The sequence below is a fragment of the Dysidea avara genome, chromosome 6 (assembly GCF_963678975.1).
Source record: "Dysidea avara chromosome 6, odDysAvar1.4, whole genome shotgun sequence".
In the NCBI taxonomy this organism is placed as follows: Eukaryota; Metazoa; Porifera; class Demospongiae; order Dictyoceratida; family Dysideidae; genus Dysidea; species Dysidea avara.
The window spans coordinates 12,026,251-12,050,665 of record NC_089277.1 but is presented as its reverse complement, the minus strand read 5'-3'; the positions used below and the strand labels follow the sequence as shown (position 1 = coordinate 12,050,665).

General features: G+C 37.3%; 1 protein-coding gene and 1 long non-coding RNA gene across 6 annotated transcripts in view; one reads left to right on the top strand and one right to left on the bottom strand.

Moving 5' to 3' along the window:
• Positions 1-4,519: 4,519 nt before the first annotated feature.
• On the bottom strand, positions 4,520-11,286 carry LOC136258691 (uncharacterized). Of its 3 annotated transcripts, XR_010702923.1 has the most exons (5): positions 11,011-11,265; positions 7,406-7,555; positions 7,298-7,359; positions 7,175-7,235; positions 4,795-5,034 (listed from the first exon to the last, which is right to left on the bottom strand). It is a non-coding gene; the product is annotated as an uncharacterized lncRNA (long non-coding RNA). The 3 variants fall into 3 exon arrangements; XR_010702922.1 differs by having other exon boundaries at positions 4,520-5,034; positions 5,885-7,235; positions 7,298-7,555; positions 11,011-11,286; XR_010702921.1 differs by having other exon boundaries at positions 4,794-5,034; positions 7,298-7,555; positions 11,011-11,268.
• A 1,555-nt stretch (positions 11,287-12,841) lies between these two features.
• LOC136257689 (NACHT, LRR and PYD domains-containing protein 12-like) overlaps positions 12,842-24,415 on the top strand; it is a 29,212-nt gene continuing 17,638 nt past the window's right edge. For 2 of the 3 annotated variants that reach the window (XM_066050981.1, XM_066050980.1), the window contains exons 1-2: positions 12,842-13,512; positions 21,082-21,348. In XM_066050981.1, coding sequence (XP_065907053.1) covers positions 13,224-13,512; positions 21,082-21,348 — 556 coding nt within the window. In that variant the 5' untranslated portion in view covers positions 12,842-13,223. The remainder of the gene's footprint in view (positions 13,513-21,081; positions 21,349-24,415) is intronic. The other variant, XM_066050979.1, reaches the window with a different exon arrangement.

Below are 24,415 nucleotides of genomic sequence, written 5' to 3'. Positions count from 1 at the left end.
CTTTGTTCCCCTCTTGTTGATTCTTAGAAGAGATTAGCTCTTCTCTTCTCACTCTTTCCATGTTTTCATGCTTTAAATGCAACTGCACCTGTACTGTAGCTTCTACTATCTTTCTAACTAGCACATGGTAAAATTTCGAAGGGGGGTGCTTTGGCCCCCCAAAGCATTCCCTGAAATCTGCCCCTGAAATCTGCCCCTGTATGCAATCTACATTGATTTCACAATAAGTCTATGTATACATACATGCAAGGTGCATATCACCTAGTTACTATAAACGTGACATAAAACACAGTGGAAAACAAGTGGAGATCAATGATGTAAAGCCACAGTAATTAGTATGTAACCTTAATCACATACTTGCTAATCAAAGAGCATCTATCTGGAATACAGTTATACCAGCTATATGCAGAATAATATAAGCTATCATCACTCACATGTGTCAAGCACATATTAGCTACTTATAATACTGCACTCACCGACTTGTTAATTCTTGATTAGCTACTCTGTGTGTTTACATGTTATATTTTCAAGATATGCACGCATCATTTTGGAGAACTTAAGTCTGCCCATCTCAGCATTTTTTTCTTTCTGTGTGCTGTCATAGTTAGGACAGTTTGCCATGACAAATTTCATAAATTCCCTTGCATGCATGCAGGCACTATTACTGATGTCCAACATACTCATAATTTTATTTGAAACTTTTCTATATGCTATATCTTATGTATACTTGTTTAGCATCTCCTGTAACATGGGACATGCATACTAATCACATTACACATGTTCTCATTATGTAATGAGAAAGACCCTTCCAGTAAGACCAAGAAGTTTCTAGGGAATGTGTTACTGTGAGTATCAATTGGTAGTTTTACAGTATGATATATCTTCTCCATTAACATTGTACACATTTAGCTGACTATAATGCAATGGATGACTGACGTAGTGCTGCCACCCTTGCTACTACTTGTCGATGACATGACAAGTCTTAGAAGTGTAATTTCTCCACTTCTGGTGGTATGGTTACAACTTCTACTATCATGATATATATCCATACTCTTTGCAATTGGTGATAGGCTGGCATTTTTTGGAGTCCATAACTCAGTCATGCAGGTACTTACAAGATTCTTGCAATTGGTAAGTTCCCTCTTGCTGTAGTTGAGGGTTAATTGTCTCCCTTCTTGATCACTAGCTATTAGGCCTTATCAGTTGCTTTCTGTAGTATTTAGGTTACATAATAACAATTACACAATTGAAAGGGACATTCCATTGGAGTGATGGGATTTTTATATGGATTCCACCAACTGGACAGCAGAGTGGACACACAATAGTATATAAACATTGGCTATAAGTCCCTTGGAAAACCCTTTGTAATGATGTAATTGCCATACCAGTATTTATTTCAAAGAAGCCTTGCTATGAAGTGCTTAAAGGGCTTCTATCAAACCTCACTATAAAGTTTCTTTAAAATGAATATGGCTAAAAACAATATGGTCACACAGGACAATTTACCACTGTGTACTAACTGGTACATTTTTGATGGATCAATACCTGAATGGACTCTTGCTATTATGCTATATAATACTAATAGTCACAAGCTATAGGCACAATTTTCTGGCTACTCAATGGCCAACACCATGGACTAGTGGAAATGGACTATATACTGGACTGACATGTTTTCAGTTTTTGCACATTATAAAAGTTTACTGAGTCTTCCTAGTTAAGGGCCTTTAGGGACCTTGCAGCTACACTAATGTACTGAATATTAAATACAATGAGCAGAGATTAAGACTTCAGCAAAGTGAAGGCAATTGCAAGTTGTAAAATCGAGGTCTCGGTGGTGATCAATGATGAAAAAAATGATTGCAATTACATTAACATCAATACATGCAATCACTATCATTTTTAAATTTACCAGTACCTGTATTCTTAACTCCCACTATAAAGTCATGTTAGCAGTTGTGGAATCCTAGATTTTCCGTTAGCCATACTACTGGTTTTATATGAACAAATACTCCAAGTGATGATCCCCTTTGCTTATTGTAATGACCCCTTTATTCCTTACACAAGTCTTGTTATAGACAACACCTAGTGTCATTATTACTAAGTTTATTGCAGCCACATTGGCTGTCATCTTCAACTTTTTTCATCTTGATTTCTTTAAGGCTGCATCCATCCAGCTTGGCTAATTTTGTTTAGATATCACTTCTTATTGCATTTGCAAGGTATTTAGGCAATGTAAACTTTGTTAGTTCTCATGTACCAACACTCCAAATACATCAGTATGGGTAGGTAACTAAATACTTTCTGAATATGTTCTAGCTAGTTACTAGCTTTACAGTTTGTTTAATAGCTACCAAATATGGTCATTGGTGTAGTATACAGAAATTTTGCAAGGATGAGACTAATAATTGTTTTTTGTGGTCTTGCTTGTCATTTTTTTCTACAGGACAAACTGATATATGAAAAGGTTTATTGCATGTAGCTACATTGTGAACATCTTTTCTGTCCATTACTGAATGTTCTTTGTCCTATTAGAGTATCACTTTCTGCAACTGTTTATTACATTTACCTTGGCAGCGAGATTTACCAGTCATTGTATATCCTTTGTAAGTAGTCAGTGTTCAAATAAGGCAAAATGTTAGTTTCTTTGTAAGTGTGTATATGTAAAATTTGATGCCATTCAAAGTAGTAACATGAACAGAGCTACTTATATACATGTAAAAATTATACTAAGTTAATAACACAATGATGTGGCACACCAGCTTCTTGGGCTGCACAAATGTATACATTACCGTGTCTTGATTACATTGCCTGTTTGTTTCATTCTGGTATATATTTTTTTAACTATACACTGCATTCTGGTGGTACAGATCATACAACTAAAATTCACTAAAACCCAGAACGGCAGTTTTCCATTACATGGGACATATATGTATAAGAGACTATAATGGTTTTTGTTTAGTGCAAATTTGAATAATATGAACTTTCTGTATCACACAGTATGGTAGTACTGTACATTAGGGATCATGATAGTTTGCACTTATTCACAAAAAAATATTGACCAGAAACCAGCTTCACAATATCTTCATGGTGCCTTGGCAGTATTAGAATCAATCCCGAAAGTGTTTTCAGCACAGTCATAAACACTTGCAATAAGTTGCTAGCTACAAAATTATTGTTCTTTTTATTTAACAGAGTTTTCTACTAACTGACAAACTGCCTGCCTGCTTGATTCCTTCAGACAAGTGTAATTCAATAACGGCTAAGGACTTGATTTTTTCAGTTGCTTCAGCTCAACAGGTGCATTTTAGCATACTGCAGTACATACACTAGTATATGCATCATGGACTTACCTTTGTTCTCCTTTGCTTACAACGATGTGTAACAGACTGATCATAGCAGAAAACAAAGTGCAATGGTCATTTAAGTCACTTTTCAGTATAACTGATAGTTGGGGAGTGCATTAAGATGAAATGGAACCATTGTTTCTTTTGACATGGTATTCTTGGGGTCATCACAGTAATGCAAAGGCAATTAGGGATCATTGAAATAAAAAGCAGAGAAGCAAGGCAAGTCATGTACCTACACCTGCAGATATTGTTATTACTGTGATTTTTTACTGCTGAAAAAAACATTTGTACAAACTTAGAAGTTGATATAAAACTAAACTTTACTATCAGATACAGCATTTAGTGTACTGATAAGAGCTATCAGCACCCAGAATTATAAGTTAAGATTACAAGGGAGCATACTAGTGGATATTTAATCCCTACTTCATGCATGACTGAATTAAATGTCCACTAGTATATCCGCAGGTGTAGGTGACCTCCTTATTTCACTAATTTTTGAAGTTCCTAATTTTTCCTCGTACTTATTTAATTTTATAGATGTTTTTGTCCTGCAATGGAAGTACATGATGTAAAGATGTTGTGGATGATGTAATGTGGCAAAGTGTGTTGTGCAATCCGATACGTGACGGTACTGGGGATTTCCAAATCTCTGCAATGCCTACGTGCAATGTGTTCAAATGCACATCAATCACTATGAAATTTTGAATACCAGTAACATGTGGTGAGATATACATAGCTGAGTGAAAAGCTGTTAAATGAGTTCAAAACTATCAACAACAACTTTGTTGCCGGTCCAGTTCACCAGTCAGAAAACAAGAAGTGACATATAGTGGATCACGTTTTTTGCTTTGTGCTTTCCAGATGTGTTCAGATTGGAAATCCCCAGTTCTGTGACTGAATAACCCCAAACACCACACTAGTGCTGGAGAGTAGCCTTAAATTAAAATGGCAGTGGTATTTAATTAATCATCTGTTTATGTTTTAGTGATCACAAGCTATACCTCAAACAAACTTTGAGGTTTGACTACCAGCTACCTACTTGTGCTTGTCAACATGCATGTTGTCAGTTGTTAGCTATGAAAGTGTAATATGTATTTTCCAGCACTACCTTTGAATCATGGGATGCATGTAACTTTATTTTAATAGCTTAAAGCATCTGCTTACCTCAATGCTGTATGTACTCACTAGAATTACTGCATGCATCATATTATGACACTCCACACACACTTGCTTCATGTATGTATGGGTAAAACTAGAAAAGATTTTTATCAGGCCTAGCATAATTGTGATAAGTGTAGTAAGGCATGCAGGGTCATAATTAAGTATCTGTGGAAGCTGTGATGACCTGGTGATGGGTTTTATCAACAATTAAGTCCTCTGGAAGAAGAGGTTATTGAATCTACTATTCACATGCATGTAACTATCACAAACTGAATGATCTAACATTGATCATAGTTTAAGCACCACCTATACAGTGAATTAGTTTAGTAGTCAGACTGTATATCATACTGTGCAATATCTAGAGAGCATACAAGCTTACATACCTATGATTAGCTCATCCCTGCCTAATATGGTTATAAATAATACAGTTAGCAATTTTGATAACCGGATAGCAATTTCAATGATCATTAAAATCACCCAAACACACATCAGATACTGACATCCCATTTTACCATGGTCAGTTCACCTATAGAAATATTCGTACATGTAATCTACATTGTTTTCAAAATAAGCACTTATAATACACATGAGGCATACCATGTGCATGCATATCACCTAATACACATCTGATATGGAAAGCAAGCACAGATCAGTGATCAAAATCAATTCGTACAAGAAACCATAGAAATTTGTAGTGTGCCTCTTAAGTACATCAGTGCTAGCTTGTATTTCAAAGAACATCTATCTGGAATACAGTTATACCATAATGAGCTATCATCACTCACACGAGTCAAGCACATAATGTTATTAGCTACTTAGTGCTTATCACACTTGCTGACTTATTAATTCTTGATTAGCCACTGTGTGTGTTTACGTGTTATACAAGATATGCATGTGTCATTTTGGAGAACTCAAGTCTGTCCATCTCAGCATTTTTTCTTTCTGTGTACATGTGGTGTCATAGCAAGAACAGCATGCCATGATAAACTTCAAAAATGCCCTTACATACATGCAGGCTCTTAAATTGATTGTAATGTCCAACATAATTTTAGAGATTTTTCTATATAATTACTGTATTTATGCAAAATTGTGATACATATAGCTTGTTTATCATGACATTACTGAAATCCTGAGGACATGCAAAGTCATGATGAAGTCATCACATTATACACTTGCCCATCATGTAATGAGAAGGACAGGGACTCTTCTAGTGAGACCAATAAGTTATAGGGAATGTTACTGTGAGTGCCAGTTGGTTGTTAACCATACTACACATGTGCAATGACTTAGTGCAACCACCCTTGCTCCTACTCATCGATAACATAACAGTCTGAGAAGTGCTGTGCAGATGAAAAGATGAGCATTTGCAATTTTACCTCAATTGATTTCTCCACTGCTGGTGGTATGGTTATACAGCTGCCACTATCATCTATAAGCACTTAGCAAACTTGCTGACATAAATGCAAGCATATTCCTTGGAAATGGTGGTGGCTGGCATTGTTTAGGGCTCCTCTGGTTGATTACTTAGTCAGGTGCGTACACTGTAGCTGAAGGGCAATTGTCTCCCTTCTTGGTCCCTAGGCCACATGTATATAGTAGGTTCTTATTTAGTTGTCTTCTGTAGTATTTAGGTTACATAATATTACATAATATCACAATTATGTCATGAAAGGGACATTCCTTGGGACTTTGTATGGTAGCAAAGTCATTCAGAGGGGAGTGGACACACATGAACTTGTACAAACAATGATCATGGCAACAAAATAGGAAACTTAGATCTCTATCAATAAAAACAAGAAACTTAGATCTCTACCTATAACAGCTGCACATATAGGTAGTACTGACACATGCTTATATGCTACGCATTGTTGCTTTTAACAATTTATACCTTTTTAACACAGCAAGGTGAATAGTTACAATGAATATTCTAGTAGAAAATTTGGTGAAATTACAAAATCTTATTCCCAGTAAAAGTCCCCTTTCAGTAAAACAGCATATATCTGTGTCAGCGTTGAAACCGGGTCGGGTCATCCGGGTCATCCGGGTCACATTTTCTCCGGGTCATCCGGGTCTGACCCGGTTTACAATTTATCCGGGTCTGACCCGGATTGGATCACGTGAGAAACGAAATTGTTCGTTTGACGACGTAGAAACTTATAAATGCTATTGCGTAGCTCTTTCGTGAGCCACGCCCACTTATCGCATTACCAACATACGCTCAGCCACGCTCATTTGTTAGTAAGTGTAGTATGTAGCACGAAATTAAGGGTATCTATGGTGAGGGGTAGCTATTGTCAGTAGGTGAAGACCTTTTTTTTTTTTTTTTTTTTTTTTTTTTGGTATTCAACCTACAGCTAGGCTGAAGTTGCAATATTTACTCAACACGAATCGAACGCTCAAAATGTAGACTCGTTCACTCGCTCGAGACTAGCTGAAACACGTCTCGGCTTTAATTAATCCGGGTCAATCCGGGTCACATCCCGGTCAAATCTGGGTCAGTGGGTCATCCGGGTCAGCAGTAGTGACCCGGTTTCAACGTTGATCTGTGTTCGTAGTATGCCATTACTAATCATGTATATCAAGAATTCACTGTGAACCTTGTGTATATGTACATGTACAAATTGAATGGAATATAGAACCACAACACAACACACACACAAACTCACTCTCAACAACAAAGTAAGTCACTCTCAAGTGCAAAATGGGCGCTTTCTTTGGGTCAAGTGTCTGTAGTTTTTTATATAATAGAAGTGTGCTCACAGACATTTTATATGCGTGTGTTTGCTTACCTTACTGCAAGTCCAATAGGTGCCCACTGATTCAGATTTCATTCAAGTTGCTAGGTTATTTCCTTACAATTAATATCAAACTTTGTGGAATACAAAATCCAAACCAACCTGGCATACAGTATTTGCTGTGACCAGATAGTGACTGTATTTTTTGTACTTCTTTCAGATGTTGTACAGGTAGCCAACAACTAAAGTTCACTTCTGCTTTGGAGTGTCTCCACTTCTCAGTTCTGCTCAGCCCCATGATATATGAATGCACTGTTGAGATACATATCAAACAACATAATAATACACGGGTTGAATAGAATCTACAGTTGAATGGCCTCAGATGCCGATATTACTGCTAACTTTGTGCACTTATTGAAATGCATTTTATGAAATCTTATGTAGCCTGTGCTTGCTAATAATTATGCTCAATATTTATGTCATGGTTCCCATGTTTGCTAACAAATTTACACTTACTGATGATTCAGCTTGTGATCAAAGAATCGACACAGTTTCCTTTACACTAAAGACTACTAGAAATGATTTGGGAGTTACTAGTATTGTAATGATTATGTGACTGTCAGTCATATGTAAAGTGGAAATGCTTCATTATTATGATTTCTAGTTTCTATTTCTTTTTTGCAAAAAGCACTTTGTTATTGTGTTGCACCTCTTGGTTTCTGGTATGTAGTGGCATTGTACAAATCACCTGTGATATCTGCTAATAGTATGCATAATATGTAGCTACAATGCTGGTCTGTATAAATAAAGTAGGCCTGCCACAAAATAAATATTTCAGTAAAATTATACTTTTATTCCTGTATAGCTGTATATGAATTTCATTAGTGAACATTGCTGGCATATTATGTACAGTGTACATCATGTATTCGTAATATGAGACTACACAAACTTTAAGATCATTATGGGTAAATATATCAATGACATTCAAAGATTTGGTTACAACCTAATGCACAATCATTCCATGCAGTACAAGGTTTAGAGGCATGAAATATTCCCCCTGGAAAACCCTAATATTTGAATGACCATAGCAATTACAAAAATAACAGTTATGTCATCTGATTCTACCAACCTATAAATGATTGTGGGTCTCTCTAGTAACACTTTTGACTGAGAAAAGTGATGCAGGCAAAGTATTACAGGCAAAGTATTACAGGCTATGGAGCTCCTCTTATTTTTGTGGCACTTTTTTGTATTACATTACTTCCTTATTAACAAAATACCATTGGAAGCTGAAAGAGATGTGATAGATAGGCATGAAAGGCTGAAGAACCTAGATCTATACATACTGGATAATTCCCTGCGTGAAAGCACAGTTGGTCAGCCGTGTTCTCATACTTTACAGGACAAAATAGACATTTTTAATCAGGTAAAGAAAGTTGGCATAAGAGATATGATGGTGGCTTCTTTTTCACATCGATATCAAGTTGATGATGAATTTATAAAGTATTTAAAAGAAACAGAAGAAGATTTTGGCAGGTTTTTTGCTTTTTCTGAAATAGCAAATGACATTTCTAATGGTGCATATAATACTCACTCAATACCCATTCAATTAGAAAAGAATCAACAATACGGAATTCCAAACCCTTTTTTTGAAGTTGATTTAGCCAATTCAAAAATACAGTGGGAAGACAAGTTTACTACTGAGGCTATGTGTCATCGTCTCTATGAACTAATAAAATTTACATATAAAAATATTAGTAGAACTGCCAGAGTGGTGGTCAACTTTCGAGATTTTCCCATAGTAATGAAGAAAGCTCCTGAACGTTTATATAATCTTGTCAAGTTTCTCTCAAGACTGCCATCAAAATATCGTCCATGGTCCTTGGCAATTGAAGACCCAACAGGTGATGCTATGCATGATGAATTGGGAAGGTGGATTAGAAACACACGACAAATTATGACTGAAAATGGTTGGGAAGATGGGAAACTGATTGTGCACATTCACCAGAAATTTGATCTACAGACAGCCTGTCAGTTAGAATGCCTTATTTCAGGGGCAGATGGTATATGGGCCGGTTTGTCTGAAGAAGGAGCAGTTGCAGGTCATGCTAGTTCCTCGTTGACAATGATAAACTTAGTTCGGATTGGAAACACAAAAGTGACTCAAATTTATAACTGTAAAGAATTGAAAAATGCTGCACGAGCCATTTTTAGGATCACTACCGGAAGAGATCCTTACCCTAAACAATTGCTAATAGGAGAAGAAGTCATGGACATTGTCTTCGAAGATTATGGTGCTGGAGAATTTGATCAAGCCCAATTCTTTAATGAGCAACCCACCATTAGGATTAGTGCTACAACAGCAACACCAAACATTATTTTGTCAAAACTCAAATACTATTTTGGACAAAACCCACAATTTAGTAAAGAAATTGCTGAAAAAATGATTATAATAATGCACAAAGACCTTTGCTCAAATGTAAAAAGAGATTACAACAAAAAGGTCAAATTGATTGCACTGTTTGCACGGGCTGGAGGTACGCTGAGTGCTAAGATGCAAGATGGCTTATCAGATAACTGTGACTCGTAACATCTGAGGAACAATATTAACACTTCCATATTCCTGATGTGTATTAAACTAAACCATGGATTGATTTACTCATATAACTCTGCTCTTCATTTTGTGTAGTAGCTATGTGTTTGCTAGTACAAATGCATAACATGCAGTGTCAGAGAATAGCTGTACATGTGTGCCTTTCTTTTGCCCTTGTAATGTATACACCCTGTATTGTGAAGATAAAATGTGCTTGAATTTTGGAGCCACAGATAGGTGGTATATGCATGTGTGTAGCAATTATTTTTTTTATTATAGAAAGTCAATTGTTTTAGGTGCTGTCAAAAGTTATAAACACTTGGTACTAATATATTGTGTCATCTTTCAGCAACGCCTAAACGTTTTTTCCAGAGGTCAGGTGTGGTTCAGCTACAAATTATAATACTCAATGTGATTTGCTGTTCGCAACATGACTTATTCCTTGATTCCACCCTTGAGTATCTATAATAGCATCATTTAGTAATCGTTGTTTCAGTTCTACTCGCAGTACCAAATAAGGCCAGGCAAACTTGATTACTTGTTTATCATCCACAAAAATTTTGGATTTCCATGCAGACAGGAGGTCATTTTTCATAATTTGAAGAAAATGCCCCAAATCAGGCTGACAATTATTATACAGGTTATGTAAAGGCTAATGCTTACCTTTTCTGACTCGAAGTGCTGCAAGAAACGGTTGTTGTGCTGTAAAATGATACCCATGCAGCCTTCTTAGCATGTACACTCGATTGATAATAGCAACAAAGAAATTTGAGGCGGTGGGGTAAAAAGTGATGCGGGCGGGACAACTTGGGGCGGGGATGAGAACTTACAGACTTAGTTTGCCAAGCTGGCCCAATAAAGCAACAAAACTAGACTGAGATTTACACCACCACAATTTTGATTACTCTCTGATGAAGACGAATCAAGTCTTAACCCGGTGATTCCTCAGACTTCTAGCTACTGCATGTGAACCTAGTCTCGTCCTCGCAGACCCATTCTCCGGGGTGGTGCTTATAGATTAGAGATTATAAGCGCCCCATCCGAAAGGGGCGCTTATAATCTCTAATCGATAAGCGCCACCCCGGAGAATGGGTCTGCGAGGACGAGACTAATGTGAACCCCCGAATTCATGTCACCAACGAGGGTATAGCTAAACATTGTATAACAAACTCACATGTACAGTTGATGATTGAACTTTGTCGGCGGATGGTTCTGTAGTGATCTCGCGAGAGGAATCGGTTGGCCAGACACTGGCATACATACATCAAGAGGGCGTGACAGACGAACAATGCAACACTACAGAGGATTGCGGTATCTTTGCAATACAGGAAGTCACCAGAAACGTGACCTATCAAAGTTGTGGTGACGCATTTCAAAGTTGATGGATCACATTTTTCGGTTGGCGCTTTACTGTTTTGTTGCAAACGTTCCACAAACCTCTGTACTGGTTTATCACGTGATTACTGTAGGCTCTGTAGGTTTGGCTGCCTTTTTTCTGCTTTTTGTCTTTTATAAATTAAATTAGATTTAACTTCTAGCTAGAGATTGGGGAGGATGGGAGTGCCATTAGAGCCAGAATAAAAAAAATAAAAATTACTAAACCGTTGTGGTTTACTGTACAGAGGTTTGCGGAATGTTTGCAACAAAACCGCAAAGCACCAACCGAAAAACGTGATCCATAAACTTTGAAATGCGTCACCACTGTGACAACTTTGATAGGTCACATTTCTGGTGACTTCCTGTATTGCAAACATACCGCAATCCTCTGTACCACTGGCGTTACTCTGCGTAACAAGTAATGACTTTATTATTTTGAACTTTCAAGAATCGGCACACTGATGTTGCTCTGGAGTGATACTTTTGTTACATAACTTGTCCACTCTTTTTTAATTCTAAACAATAAACAAGAGTGAGAACCTCGGTGAGAATAATAAACAACATGCAATCAATGTGATGGAGGCTTCTGACCCTCAGATATTGCAAGGTCAATTAAATGCTCCAATAGTCCGCACTGGGCTGCCATGATGAGACCTGACTCCATGAAAGCAGGTTACAGCTGACTTCAGTAAAGAAAAACTGGTGGAGCATGTAATCTGTAGGGGAAGTAATTACATATAAGTGGTTAAAGTGTGTGCAATAATCACAAGGTCTTTGTCATAGATAAGGAGGGTAGTTCGTTCCATTCTTTAACAGTTCTGTAAAAATAGTTCTTTTGGTGATTGGAGGTATTAGCTGTTGGCAGTAGTGGGTGGTATTGTCTGGTGTTGATGGATTGTGGCAGTTCACTATCTGCCAAAACTGCTGGTTACCCAAGCACATCATGACAGATATTTAATCTTTATACAGTGACTTGCCTCTTCCTACCAAGAACTGTTCCCACAACATAATATGAATTCCTATATGCATATATAACCTATCCAACAATGATTTTGACTACACAGTTAATTGTAACTTAGCACTTTTATTGTAAATGTATAGATTAGCATAAAAGCCCAGTTGGGTGATTACTAATAGTCTAGTAGCTAATAAAAAAACAAACAGTTATGCTTGTATACTCTGCAATAAAGCTGATGCCTTTGTGTTGCTTAATTGTTTTACAGTCAATGCATGATGCTATCCAATGTTCAGCACTTGACTGTGGGTGCATGGTGGTTAATTATAAGGGCATTCCATTGAGGAGCAAGAAAGAAAGAAAGACAGGCAGACAGACAGACAGAAAGAAAGCCGCCAGAAAGAAAGACGGAAAGAAGGAAAGAAAACATGCCTATAGCTAAGTCCAATGAATAGAAGTCTCTAAAATCCCCAACAACACATTCCGTAAAAATTTGAGTCCCAACATAAGTCCCTACTGAGACTAGCCCAATTACGTAATTGCATGCTGATGAGCTGGCCATATGACGTAAATATACGTGATTATAAGTGTCGAACGACTATAAACCCTGCATAGGTCATGCTGTGCGCAGCTGCATCATAGATAATGGCTGCATACAGTGATTTATGCACTTCAGCCGTATTAAAATTTAAAATAGTCGCATGATTTCAGTCATGTTCATATTGCTATTTCAGTAGCTAGCTATCAGTATTAAATCTGACGCGTGATGGTGCATGTGTAGTCTTTCTACGTAACTAGCTATAGCCAGTACAGGATAGCTATGTAGACTAAGTCGAGGTTTATACGGCATCTTATACAGCTATAGAGCTTTAGTCAACAGATCTAGCTGTTAATAGATATAGGCCTTTAATATATATAGGCCTTTAATATATATAGCGCGACGTTTATTCTGCCGGTCAATTAGTTGTGTTATAGCTATACCGAGTTGCTTGCGCATCTCCGTCATAGCTAACTCCTAGACACATTCCTTGGCCGGTAATCTCCGGGAAGTCGGCATGTTGACGGAAGACGACAACTGGAAGAAAGAAAAAGAGGTGGTTACCAAAAACTCGACCAAAAATCGAGGCCTTCTAATCAAACATTTGGATCTTGACGATGCACTGATCCAGAACAACATGTTTGGCAAAACTTCCAGACAGCAAATACAACTTCCAGTGATCAGAAGGATTGTTGATCAGCTAAGCACTGGAGGAACAGGTACCTTGGAGAAGCCGGTTTGCGAGTCTCTTACCGGGAGTAAAAAGAGATCGGTCTTCACAGCAGAAGAATCAGTGCAGGAGAGACGTAAGCCAATAGAATTTGTTGACTGTTGTTAGTTAGCTCAGTATATTAAAAGCCAAATCAAGTTGCTTTCCCACCGGTCCAACACACCCCGCCCTCATTTAATGTAACTCTTTAAGAAGAAAGTAATTTAATTTTTATAAGTAATGTAGTACGTATAGCTACGGTAAGTAAATTTTTGCTCCTTAATGGCTGTTAGCCCTGAGCTAGCAGACCATCACTGCATCAGCACTGTACCCTAAAGATTTCACTGATTGTACATCTGTTATTCTATACCTGTATGCAGTTCTGTAAAGTTATAATCAAATTAAATTAGTGCCCAGGTCATGCTTTACTAGGCCACTACTCCAAATAAATTCTGTTTCCCATCCTGGACTCAGGGATAGTATTATGTTTGCATGCAGGCATGCAGTCCATTACCATTATTCTATTATAAAATTGGCAGCTTTTCAAACCATTATTTTCCTGGCACAACCATGAAAAGCATATATGTTTAAGCTTTTTGCAAAAGTAATACAAACATGAAATTTTGCCGGCTTGATAGCAATGCTGGCACGTGAGCTGACACTGTTGAGCCTGTACAGAATGCAAGATCGAATAACCAGAAAATTATGGAAGAAATACAGAATAATGGAATATTTAGAGCTGACCAGATGTGGGTGGTGTACGGGAAGCAGAGAATTTATTTGGAGTACTAGTGGCCTTAGCTAATAATTGCTCGCTAAGTTTGTCTGTAGTAGCTAGATTCTGTCATCACCAATTGTGACTGAATTTGACAATACAAGGCTTCGACGCACAAAACTTCATTAGGAGATATGGCGATTTTAAGTAATCATTGTGTAATAACTTCCCAGTGCCTACAGCTTGTGCAAACAAAATTTGCACCAATTATTCATCTATTTACTAGCTATCACTGTGGGTGTATACATTTCTGATACCCAACATTTGCCCTGTTTTGGGCAGTTTTTTTTGAGCGGGTAATAATATCACAGGTGGTAGTAATAGGGTGCGAATGGAATCCAGAGGCCAAGTTTGGGCCCTCCATTGCCCTCAAATCACTCCAAATTGATTGAGAACACTATTGGCGAGCTCTCTGTGAAGTCCCAGCCCACCACACACCATTATCACAAAGCCATGGCCATTTAATGGCGCCAATCTCCCACTCATGGCTTTGACAGGGTCGGAAGAAAGCTGCTACAGAAACCAGACTTTCCAGTCCTGAAGGAAGTACAGTGTGGAATATGATAGTGTGTTAGACCAGCAATCCATTTCTGGTAAAAACGTAAGTTTGATTTTGTGTGTGTGGAAGCCTTGTTATATGAAATCCGGTCACAATTGAGCACAGTAAACTGAAACTAGTATACATGAGTCAGTTGAAATCCATTTCATACTGTGAAATGCAGTAGTGCACCTGAGTCGTTAAGTCTTGCTTACGCTGGGATATAGTGACGCAGCAGAAACAATATCTCTCAGGAGTGAGTTCCAGCCATTGAGTACCCTCACAGAGTAGCTAACATCTAGAGCATGCTAGACAAGTGATATGGGTTTAAATAATTTTACCCACTCAGTGGCCTAGGAATCAACTCTAATATAGCTATAACTCTGAGATTCAGTAACATGTAGCAGACTAGGGCTGTTGCCACTGGCTACATATGAGACCTATGACTGCACGCTGCTGCTTTTACTAATCTACCTATCAATGTCAAGCCCCACCCCCATCCTGGGTCCCCATACACCTACTGGGGATTTGATATCTATATCTTGCCACACACCTGTGGCATTTGATGGCAGAAATTTGTTGAACCAAAATTTATTTTAATAGGTAAATCAAATCCCCTATAAAAACCCCTCTATCGAGGTGGGGTCTTGACAAGCTTCTTAGCCCCAGTACTGGGGAATATGACACTAGACTTAGTCAAATCCCCATGTATTGCCCCACCCTACCGGGGTAGGGGGTGGGGCACGACATTGATAGGTGCATAAACATTATGCATCTATATCAGTGTTATGCCCTATCTCACCCAGTATGGAGATGGTGGGGGATATGACACAAGGGGTCCACAACTCACAATGTTGTACAGCTCTGTATCTAATCATTCCATATAATATATCTGTGTACATATAATGTCTGTAAATATTTGTACACTATACATAGTTTGTATAATGCTGCCCACCTTCCTTTTTAAATAATATGTAAAAGAGCTGGTGTGCCAGTATATGTTGTGATATATGTACATAGCCAAAATGCTGTAAGATTGGGTAGCTATTGGCATTATTGGTTAGATTGATTTTTAAAATGTTATTGAGTATACCATTAATTTATATTAACAATCTTACAGCCTTTCAAGATTCATAATCTCATACAGAGTCAGGGGCAGATTTAGGGGGTGGCAGTGAGGCAAGTGCCCTCTCCCAACCCCCTTCAGAAATTTTTCATATTGTAACTCCTTGTACATATGGAGCTAGGCACTTTAGACATAACTCAAGGTGCAGTTTATGTCTGTCTACAATACACCTACCAATAACATGCCCCACCCATGGGACAATACCAAGGATTTGACAGGTCGGGTGTCAATTTTCCTAGTATTGGGGCTAAGAAGCTTGTCAAAACTCCACTATGTTTCCTCTTGAAAGTGGGGTTTCTATGGGGATGTGATTTACCTATTAAAGATTTTTTTGGTTCAGCAAACTGCCACTGTCAAAAGCCCTAGGAGTGTAGATGTCAAATCCCCAGTAGATGTATGGGGACCTCAGGGTAGGGGGTGGGGCTTGATAATGATAGGTGCATAATACACATCCATATCTGTCCCTAACAAATTGCTATCCATTAGGCCAGATTTCCTGTATCCCGTCCACTGCCCACATGGTTTTTCGCCAAGTCAGAAAATTCCATTACTCCATAAACTGATGTATCCTAAGTATCGTGTGATTTTTTTAGTCCAGATTACTAATTAGACATGAGGGAACACATCACACAAGCAAATGTGCTGACTGTTTATGATAAATGCTGCAAAAGAACTGTTCTTAGTTACAAGTTAATGACAATGAAAGATACAGTCAAGGATTATTTCTCACCCTTGTCGAGCGATCCTCATGTTGAACCGAATGGCTACAGTTTATCATGACAGAAGTATGTTGCTGCAGGTGCAGCTGTAGTAGTGGATTGTCTACCTTGTAGCTGTGTAATAGACATGTACAAAACATGTGGAGCTGTGTTCGTGTGTAATAGTTGACATAATGCAATAATGGAATTTACCGCCTACCCACATGGCAAAGTTTGTTTGGCCAGGATGGGAAACAGGAAATCAAGTTGGAGTGGTCTTATAGGCATTGCACAAGGGGAACATATAGATAAATTAGAGCCCATCTATATTTAGAGATTGAGATACTCCAATAGTACAGTCATTTGCTGTAATAAAACAGCCAAAAGTGGTATAATCTGTTTATATATCAGTTTAAACAACTACTTAGTTACTGAGTCCATCACACCCTAGTTAGCATGACTAAAAATTCTCTTAAGATGAAAGATCATACACCTGCACATGCATACCACACACTACAGGGGCGGATCCAGAATTTGGCAAGGGGGGTGCACCAGGGAAGTAGATAGACTATATGGGTAGTGGGTCTTGGGGGCACAGCCCCCCAGAAGCTATTGGTATTAATTTTATGTTTAGGACTGAAATTTTTGATGTAGAGCAGTTTTATGTACAATTATCTAAATAATGCATTATACTTACTAAATGGTTTGCATTGATCATGAATTGTAGGGGTCAGTGAGTCACAAGTAGTTCAGTTATGAGCCAATTGTCATACAAAATGGCATACAAAAGAGCATATTATGCATTTTATCAAATTCCTAGCAGGCTACATGTGCCCATGAGATGGTGCTACAGATACCAGTTTCTATATGTACCAGGGGTGGCTCTAGGGGTTTCTGAGGTTTCTGGAAACCAGTCACGTTCAGATTGAGATACCCTAATACAGCAGTCAATCACTCTAATAAAGCAGCAATTGCTCTAATAAGGTAGTCACAGTGTTCTGAGTAGCAGTGTAGCCAGCTATGTAGCTATAAATAAGGATTTTTATGTCATTTATTAGTGATATTAATAATATAGTTAATGGAGGGCAGTTATTCTCAGCATGCAGTTACTATTATTTTGTGTCTTCATCCTCTTGATCAGAAACCAGTCACCAAAAATCCTAGAGCCACCCTTGTATACTCAGCAACTGTACACATGTGGATACTGCAAACTGCAATAGAGCACTCAAAGCATTGTACATTATAATATTATATGTGTTGTGATTCTTTAATAGTGTTACATGCAATGACTGTTCTATTCGAGTATTTGACTGATTGCTCTATTAGAGTATCTCTATCTTGTTTAAAGTTTACTTGAATTTAATTTTTTTTTTGGGGGGGAAGAGGGGAATGTGCCCCTGTGCCCCCTCCCCCCCCCCCCCCCCCCCCCCCTGGATCTGCCACTGCACTACAGTATCTATATTCATAACAGATATTCATACTGCTACAGTGTGCTTGCATTGCTATGCTTATAACCTAGACCTTTCACTGCTAATTCTATTTTCTAGTCCAGTATATAGTATTTGAGCATTCAAATTTCAACCTTCAGTCAAAAATGCAACCAAATTCTATCTCAGAAAGTTGATTTTTCAAACCTTCTTAAGGAAGTATGGCCTTCGCCTATGCATAGTAGCTACTGAAACCTTTCTAATCTGACACCCCTCTAATCCGGAATACTTCTATAATCTGAAATTGTTTTGTAGACCAAAAAGACTTTTTCTATGTAATACTACCTCAATAATCTGGCATCCTTGCTAATCCAACACAATTTTCTTATCCTCGGATTATAGAGGTTTCACTGTACTACTAATTCTGTTTTCTAGCTCAGTGTACTTTTATATACCATTCATACTTTTAGTGTATTCAGTCAATATATTATTTCCAGATGATGACAATCCCAGATGATGGCAGCAAATTATTAACATTGAAATGGTATGAAAACTCCATTAGAGTATCTGAACATTTCATTAGAGTATATCAACCTTAAAAAGCTTATTGAAAGGAAAAACTTAGAAATTAATTTCTGAATTGAATTTAGTGGCAATTTTGAAAGTTTAATTTTATTAAAACTTGAAAGTGTAAATACTACAACACTACTGAGCCTGAAAACAGAACCAGTAGTATAAAGATAGACATTACTGGCATGTGGTGTGCAGGTGCACTCCGGAGAGTTTAGTCACATTAACTAGGGTGTGGATGGAGTCAGTAACCTAGTTGCTTGAACCGATAAACAGTTTTATAATTATGTTACTCTTGGCTGTTTTATTTAGAGTATAAATTACGTAAAGTATCTTAATCTCTAAAATTAATGTAGAGGGTTTTTAACCCACTTAGTTTCCCATGTTTCCCCTTAATTGTGCTATGCCTATATGGATAACAATATCCTAGTATTGTGTGTGACCATAGTTTAATGTAAGTTGAAGGTAGGTGACTGCTCTATTAGATTATCTCAATCTTTCATTATGTGTTTGAACATGCACTATTAATCTATCGTATCTTACTGCTAATTGCATGGGACAATATGTTCTATCTGTTCTTATGTGTCACTTATTAATTCATTAATTTACCTTACTAGTTCATGACCAAATTAATTACTATAATGTGTAGGCATTAAACAAAACATACAGCCTATGTACTGTAAATGTACCTACCACAAATACTGCTGATGGTGTTATTCAGTCAAATTATCAGTTGTCTGGATGAATCATTGCCAGTTACATTCAAAATTTTGACAATACAGTTATTTACGTATACACATGCAGGTGTTTATAACTGTGGTAAACAATTAAGCTGGTTTATTACTCTTTATAAACACAACAATGCTGTGTGCTGAAATTACTTACCTGATACAGATGTTTCTTTACTCTTATAGAACAGTCAAGAAAATCATAAATACAGCAGTCTCATAGAACAGTCAAGAAAATCATAAATACAGCAGTCTCAAGACTAATACAACACTCGCTCGGCTTCACTTCATGCTATACTGCTTCAATTTTTTCCCATCAGACTGTCAGTAAATGTTCATATAATTTATTTTTAGTTGTAGAAAAAAACTAGTTTTTGTGACTTACAATGTTGTACATATATCTGTCTAATTGGGGTTGCTTTTGTTACATTCCTTTCACAATTGCACTGTATTCAGTTGTGTAGCCACACCAGGCCTAGAGCCCTGCCAAAACCCTGGTAATTTGAACTCAACTCGTCAGTTTAAAGTGCTGTTAGTCCTGGTAATGATAGTCCAAAGTCCTTGTAATGATGAAAGGCTGGCTACGCCTCTGATTGCATTTTCTACTAAATGTATTGTACCTTCCAATTATCCACATATATTACTGTACTGTATCTGCACATACAGTACTTTATATAGAAATACAGTAACTTAGGCATTCTGATCCTCCCCATAATGTACAATATAGTATCCATGCAAAAACAACCAAGCTGTATAAAAGGGTGTGGTCTTCAAAAGTCTGGGTAGGGACCAGCCTATTATGCTGGTGTAATTTTGAACATAATAAGTTCTAGGAGAAATCAAGCATAATGTTATATAGCAGAATGGTAGAATGATCTCAGTTTTTCAGGAAACTTAGTCTGTGTACATGTATGTGACTAATGAATTTCCTAGCATATACTGCTTTATAGAAATAGTCTGATTTGCATTCAAACAGTATGTATTACATGATTGATATGTATTGAGCATAATTATGAGCATACTGTAAAAGGCTAAATTTATGAGCAGTACAGCATAGATGTAAAATACAATTGCAAGTCCGGCTATTGACTTGGCCTGTTCCAACAGTGTGGAACTTCAATAATCTATAATGTATATATTTTCAAAATGTATGTGTATTAATTTATGGTTCCCGACAAAATAAAAAAAAAATTAGTTATTATATTGGTTAAAATCTATTATTTAATATCAAGCAGTACAGCATAGCATAATAGACATCCTAGTTACTGTATAACGTACATCAGCACAATGAAATAAAGTGAGTGCAATATTGAGTATAATAGGCTGGTCCCTAAGCTTGGGTGAAAAAGTTGTGAAATTAAAGATGGCGGGCTGTAATGATAATAAATTTTATGATGACTTTGTTTGTTTGTTTATTTGTTAATTTTGTTTCAAAAGCCAACCACAAACCGGCTTTGACACTTTTTAAACACAAATCTCTTCTTATTTATGGATATGTAAGACAAAGTAGTACTCTGCCAATCATAATACCTTTACTGATCCAATACCAAAGGATCTATGAAAACAAGGTTTAATATTAATAATAATTATATCTATCTATCTATCTATCTATCTATCTATCTATCTATCTATCTATAAAGCGGACAAAGGTTTTCAGAAAGCTCTTCATAGCAGTAAAATGCAACAGTCATCCAGCAATCAATATCTATTGTAGAGAGATTACACATGTTCATACATAATTATGTGCTGTACCAGTAAACGTTCTTATTGCCACCTTAATAATAATGTTGTGAATAATTATTAGGTGGTGATGTACCACAGCTATGTGAATTGAACAGACACATTGTACCAGTCTATGCATCAGTGTGGAAAGATCTTGGCTTGGAATTAGAAATACCTATGTACACCTTAAATGCAATAGCAGTGGATCATGTGAATCATCCATCATGGAGTACAGAATGCTGTAAAGTGATGTTACAAAAATGGATCAGAATGTCCCCTAGGCCTACTTGGGCCAGATTACAGGAAGCACTTGAACATTTGTCAGATTCACTACATGACAGCTGTAAAAGTAAGTTGTAAAACTAATCTCATCACAACCTAGTGGCAGAAATTCACAGATCATGCTATTATTTTTATATCTCTTAGGGCATGTATTGTGTTACACGAGGGAATATTTTATGGAAACAGGTTTCATTTACAATTAATTTTAAAATAGCTTGTGTTCTCATATTGAAGAATGTATGTGTGTGTTCATATGATGAGGAAGAAGAGAAATTTTTTTTTGTATGTTTGAACTATTTGGTTGCTAATTATAGTTGTAGCTGAGCTCTCTACAGGGTGACCTGCTGAGCATAGCTAATATAGCTGAACTCTCTATAGGGAGACTTATAATGTAACTGAACTCTTTACGGGGAGAGTTGGAACATGGCTGAACTCTCTATTGGGTGACTACATGTAATGTAGCTGAACTCTCTATTGGGTGACTTGTATAATGTAGCTGAACTCGCTGCAGTGAGACTTGTAATGTAGCTGAATTCTCTACTTGCATGGTGACTACATGTAATGTAGCTGAACTCTCTACTGGGCAACTTGTAATATATATACATACATACATACACACATACATACATACATACATACATACATACATACATACATACATACGTAGTACATACATACATACTACATACATACATACATACATACATACATACATACATACATACATACATACATACATACATACATACACATACATACATACATACATACACACACATACATATATACATACATACATGTAATAGTTATACCACAGGCTTGAGTGCTTTGCCTGATATATACATACAAGCACGATGGCCGCAGGCCTGAGTGTGAGTGTGTATATATCAGGCAAAGCATGAGTTCCCGTGGTATAACCAATATGTGCCATGTGGGTTACTTCACCTACACGTGTGGGAAACTGCTGGCGTGTATTTATATGGGGATATGTGAATTTTGATAGTGGGCACTGGAAATAATGTAAGAATAATGACAAGGTGTTGCTGTGCTAAGAGTTCAAATGTATGCGCAACGACACGAGCATACGAAAAGTTCGATTGTGGGTTTATACAGTGAACAAGGAGCCATAAGACATTGAAACATGACTTGATAATGATGGTTTAACACTGTTTTACTGCCAGACATTCACTATATGAATAATGTTATAACCACGAATAAAATCATTACAGTCACGCTTATACAAGTTATATCCCTCCCAGGAGGGATATAACTTGTATATACTACCTTCATTTCTCATTAATGCATTCCAAGCATTCTCAGAAATTATTCGATTTCTTTGATGAAACCATGTGATCTCCTCTGCTTTAATATAGTGACACTTCACAGGATCGATAGTGGGTTTAGTTTTGTGAAGTGAGTCAAAGCATAGATAAGTTGTGGACTTGGAGGAGAAAATAGTTCGTTGTTTACTGAATGAAGGTCACAGGTTAGTTTATATTGCTGTTTTGATTGCATTCTAGTCACATGACGATGTCCAGACACTGGGCGTAGCACCTAATTGATTTGGCCATTTGTGTTAACATATTCACTATATACTTCTAAATTAGTTAATTCATGGCTAGTGAAGTAAGTACTTTAGTGCACTTGAATCGTCTTTATATTGCTATTTTGACACCTGGCACAATGTCACACACATATGCATCAGTGACTGGGCGTGGTGCATAATTGACTAGGCCATTATAGTGCTGTAAACATATTGACTGCTTTAGGTTATTCATGGCTAGTATCATACAGTACGATAGTAACAGTAGGGACCGCAAAATAACATTACCCAAAAATCAGCCTCAATTTTCCCTGATGATGATGAGGCAGTATTGGTTAGGTAAAACTAAGCCCAAACAACCTTTCAGATCAACCCGAAATGCTTTCAACAAGTTACTACGGATTTTTTGATTTTTTTAAAATTATTAAATGAAATTTTCTAGTGACTGGCTGACTGATGTCTTCAGACAAACATAATTTGATTACAGCTAAGGCTACTAGATTGATTTTTCCCTTTTTGACGTCGCTTCAGCCCAAGAGGTGCCTTTTGGCATACTGCAGTATGTACAATGCATTCTTCATAAGCTTACCAGTGTCCTCCTTTATGTCCCATTCATCTTTGCCGACAGCAAAAAGTATCAATTTTGTGGTAGCCAGTGGCGGATCCAGGATGGGGCATTTGGGGCAAATGCCCCCCCCCCTTCAAGAAATTGCATACAAGATTGAGATACTCTAATAGAGCAGTCAATTACTCTAATAAAGCAGTCACAATGTTCATGAGGCAGTGTAGCTTACCTATGAAGCTATAAACAGGATTTTATTTTACATAACAGACGTGATATAGTTGGTAAGGATAACTAGCTATTATTGTTGTGACCTTTTTTTTTTTTTTTTTTTTTTTTTGGTCTTCAACTGGTTTTCAGCAAGTTTTTTTGGTCTTCAACTGTTTTTCAGAAAGGTGCCCCCCCTCTTTCCAAACTCTGGATCCGCCCCTGGTAGCATATGATGGCTTCCCTCGTAACAGAAATCATCAGTATTTTTCATAGTGGCTATTTTTATCGCAGAGGTACTTTTTGAACAGTTCTTGATTTGTACTGTTGTGTAATGGGTTGAACATAGCTGAAAACGAAGCAGAATGGATACTTCACTTATCAGACAATAATTGATATAACTGGACAGCAGATATAACACTTCTTAAACCCCAGTGCGTGGGAGTATCAAAGCGCCGCGCTGGGTTATAACTACCATACAGCTAGACAGAGCGGCGCTGCTACTGTACGATATATTAGTTATCACCCAGTGATAACTAACTTATCACCCTGTTGCGGAGCCACTCAGTCTCTTTCGTGACATCATAATAACTGCGAATGGCATTGTTTATCAATGGAACAAAGAGCCAAATAAGGAAATATTGATACAAAACACACCAATACAGCACTTAAAACTAACTAAACCTTACAAGAAAACTGTTAATCCTTTACACAATAACACTACAAGTTACCAATACGATAGTTTAACAAACGTCAAGAATAGTACGTGACGATTTTCGCTCCAGCAATCACTCCCAACGGTCACTATGGTGAAGAACTAAC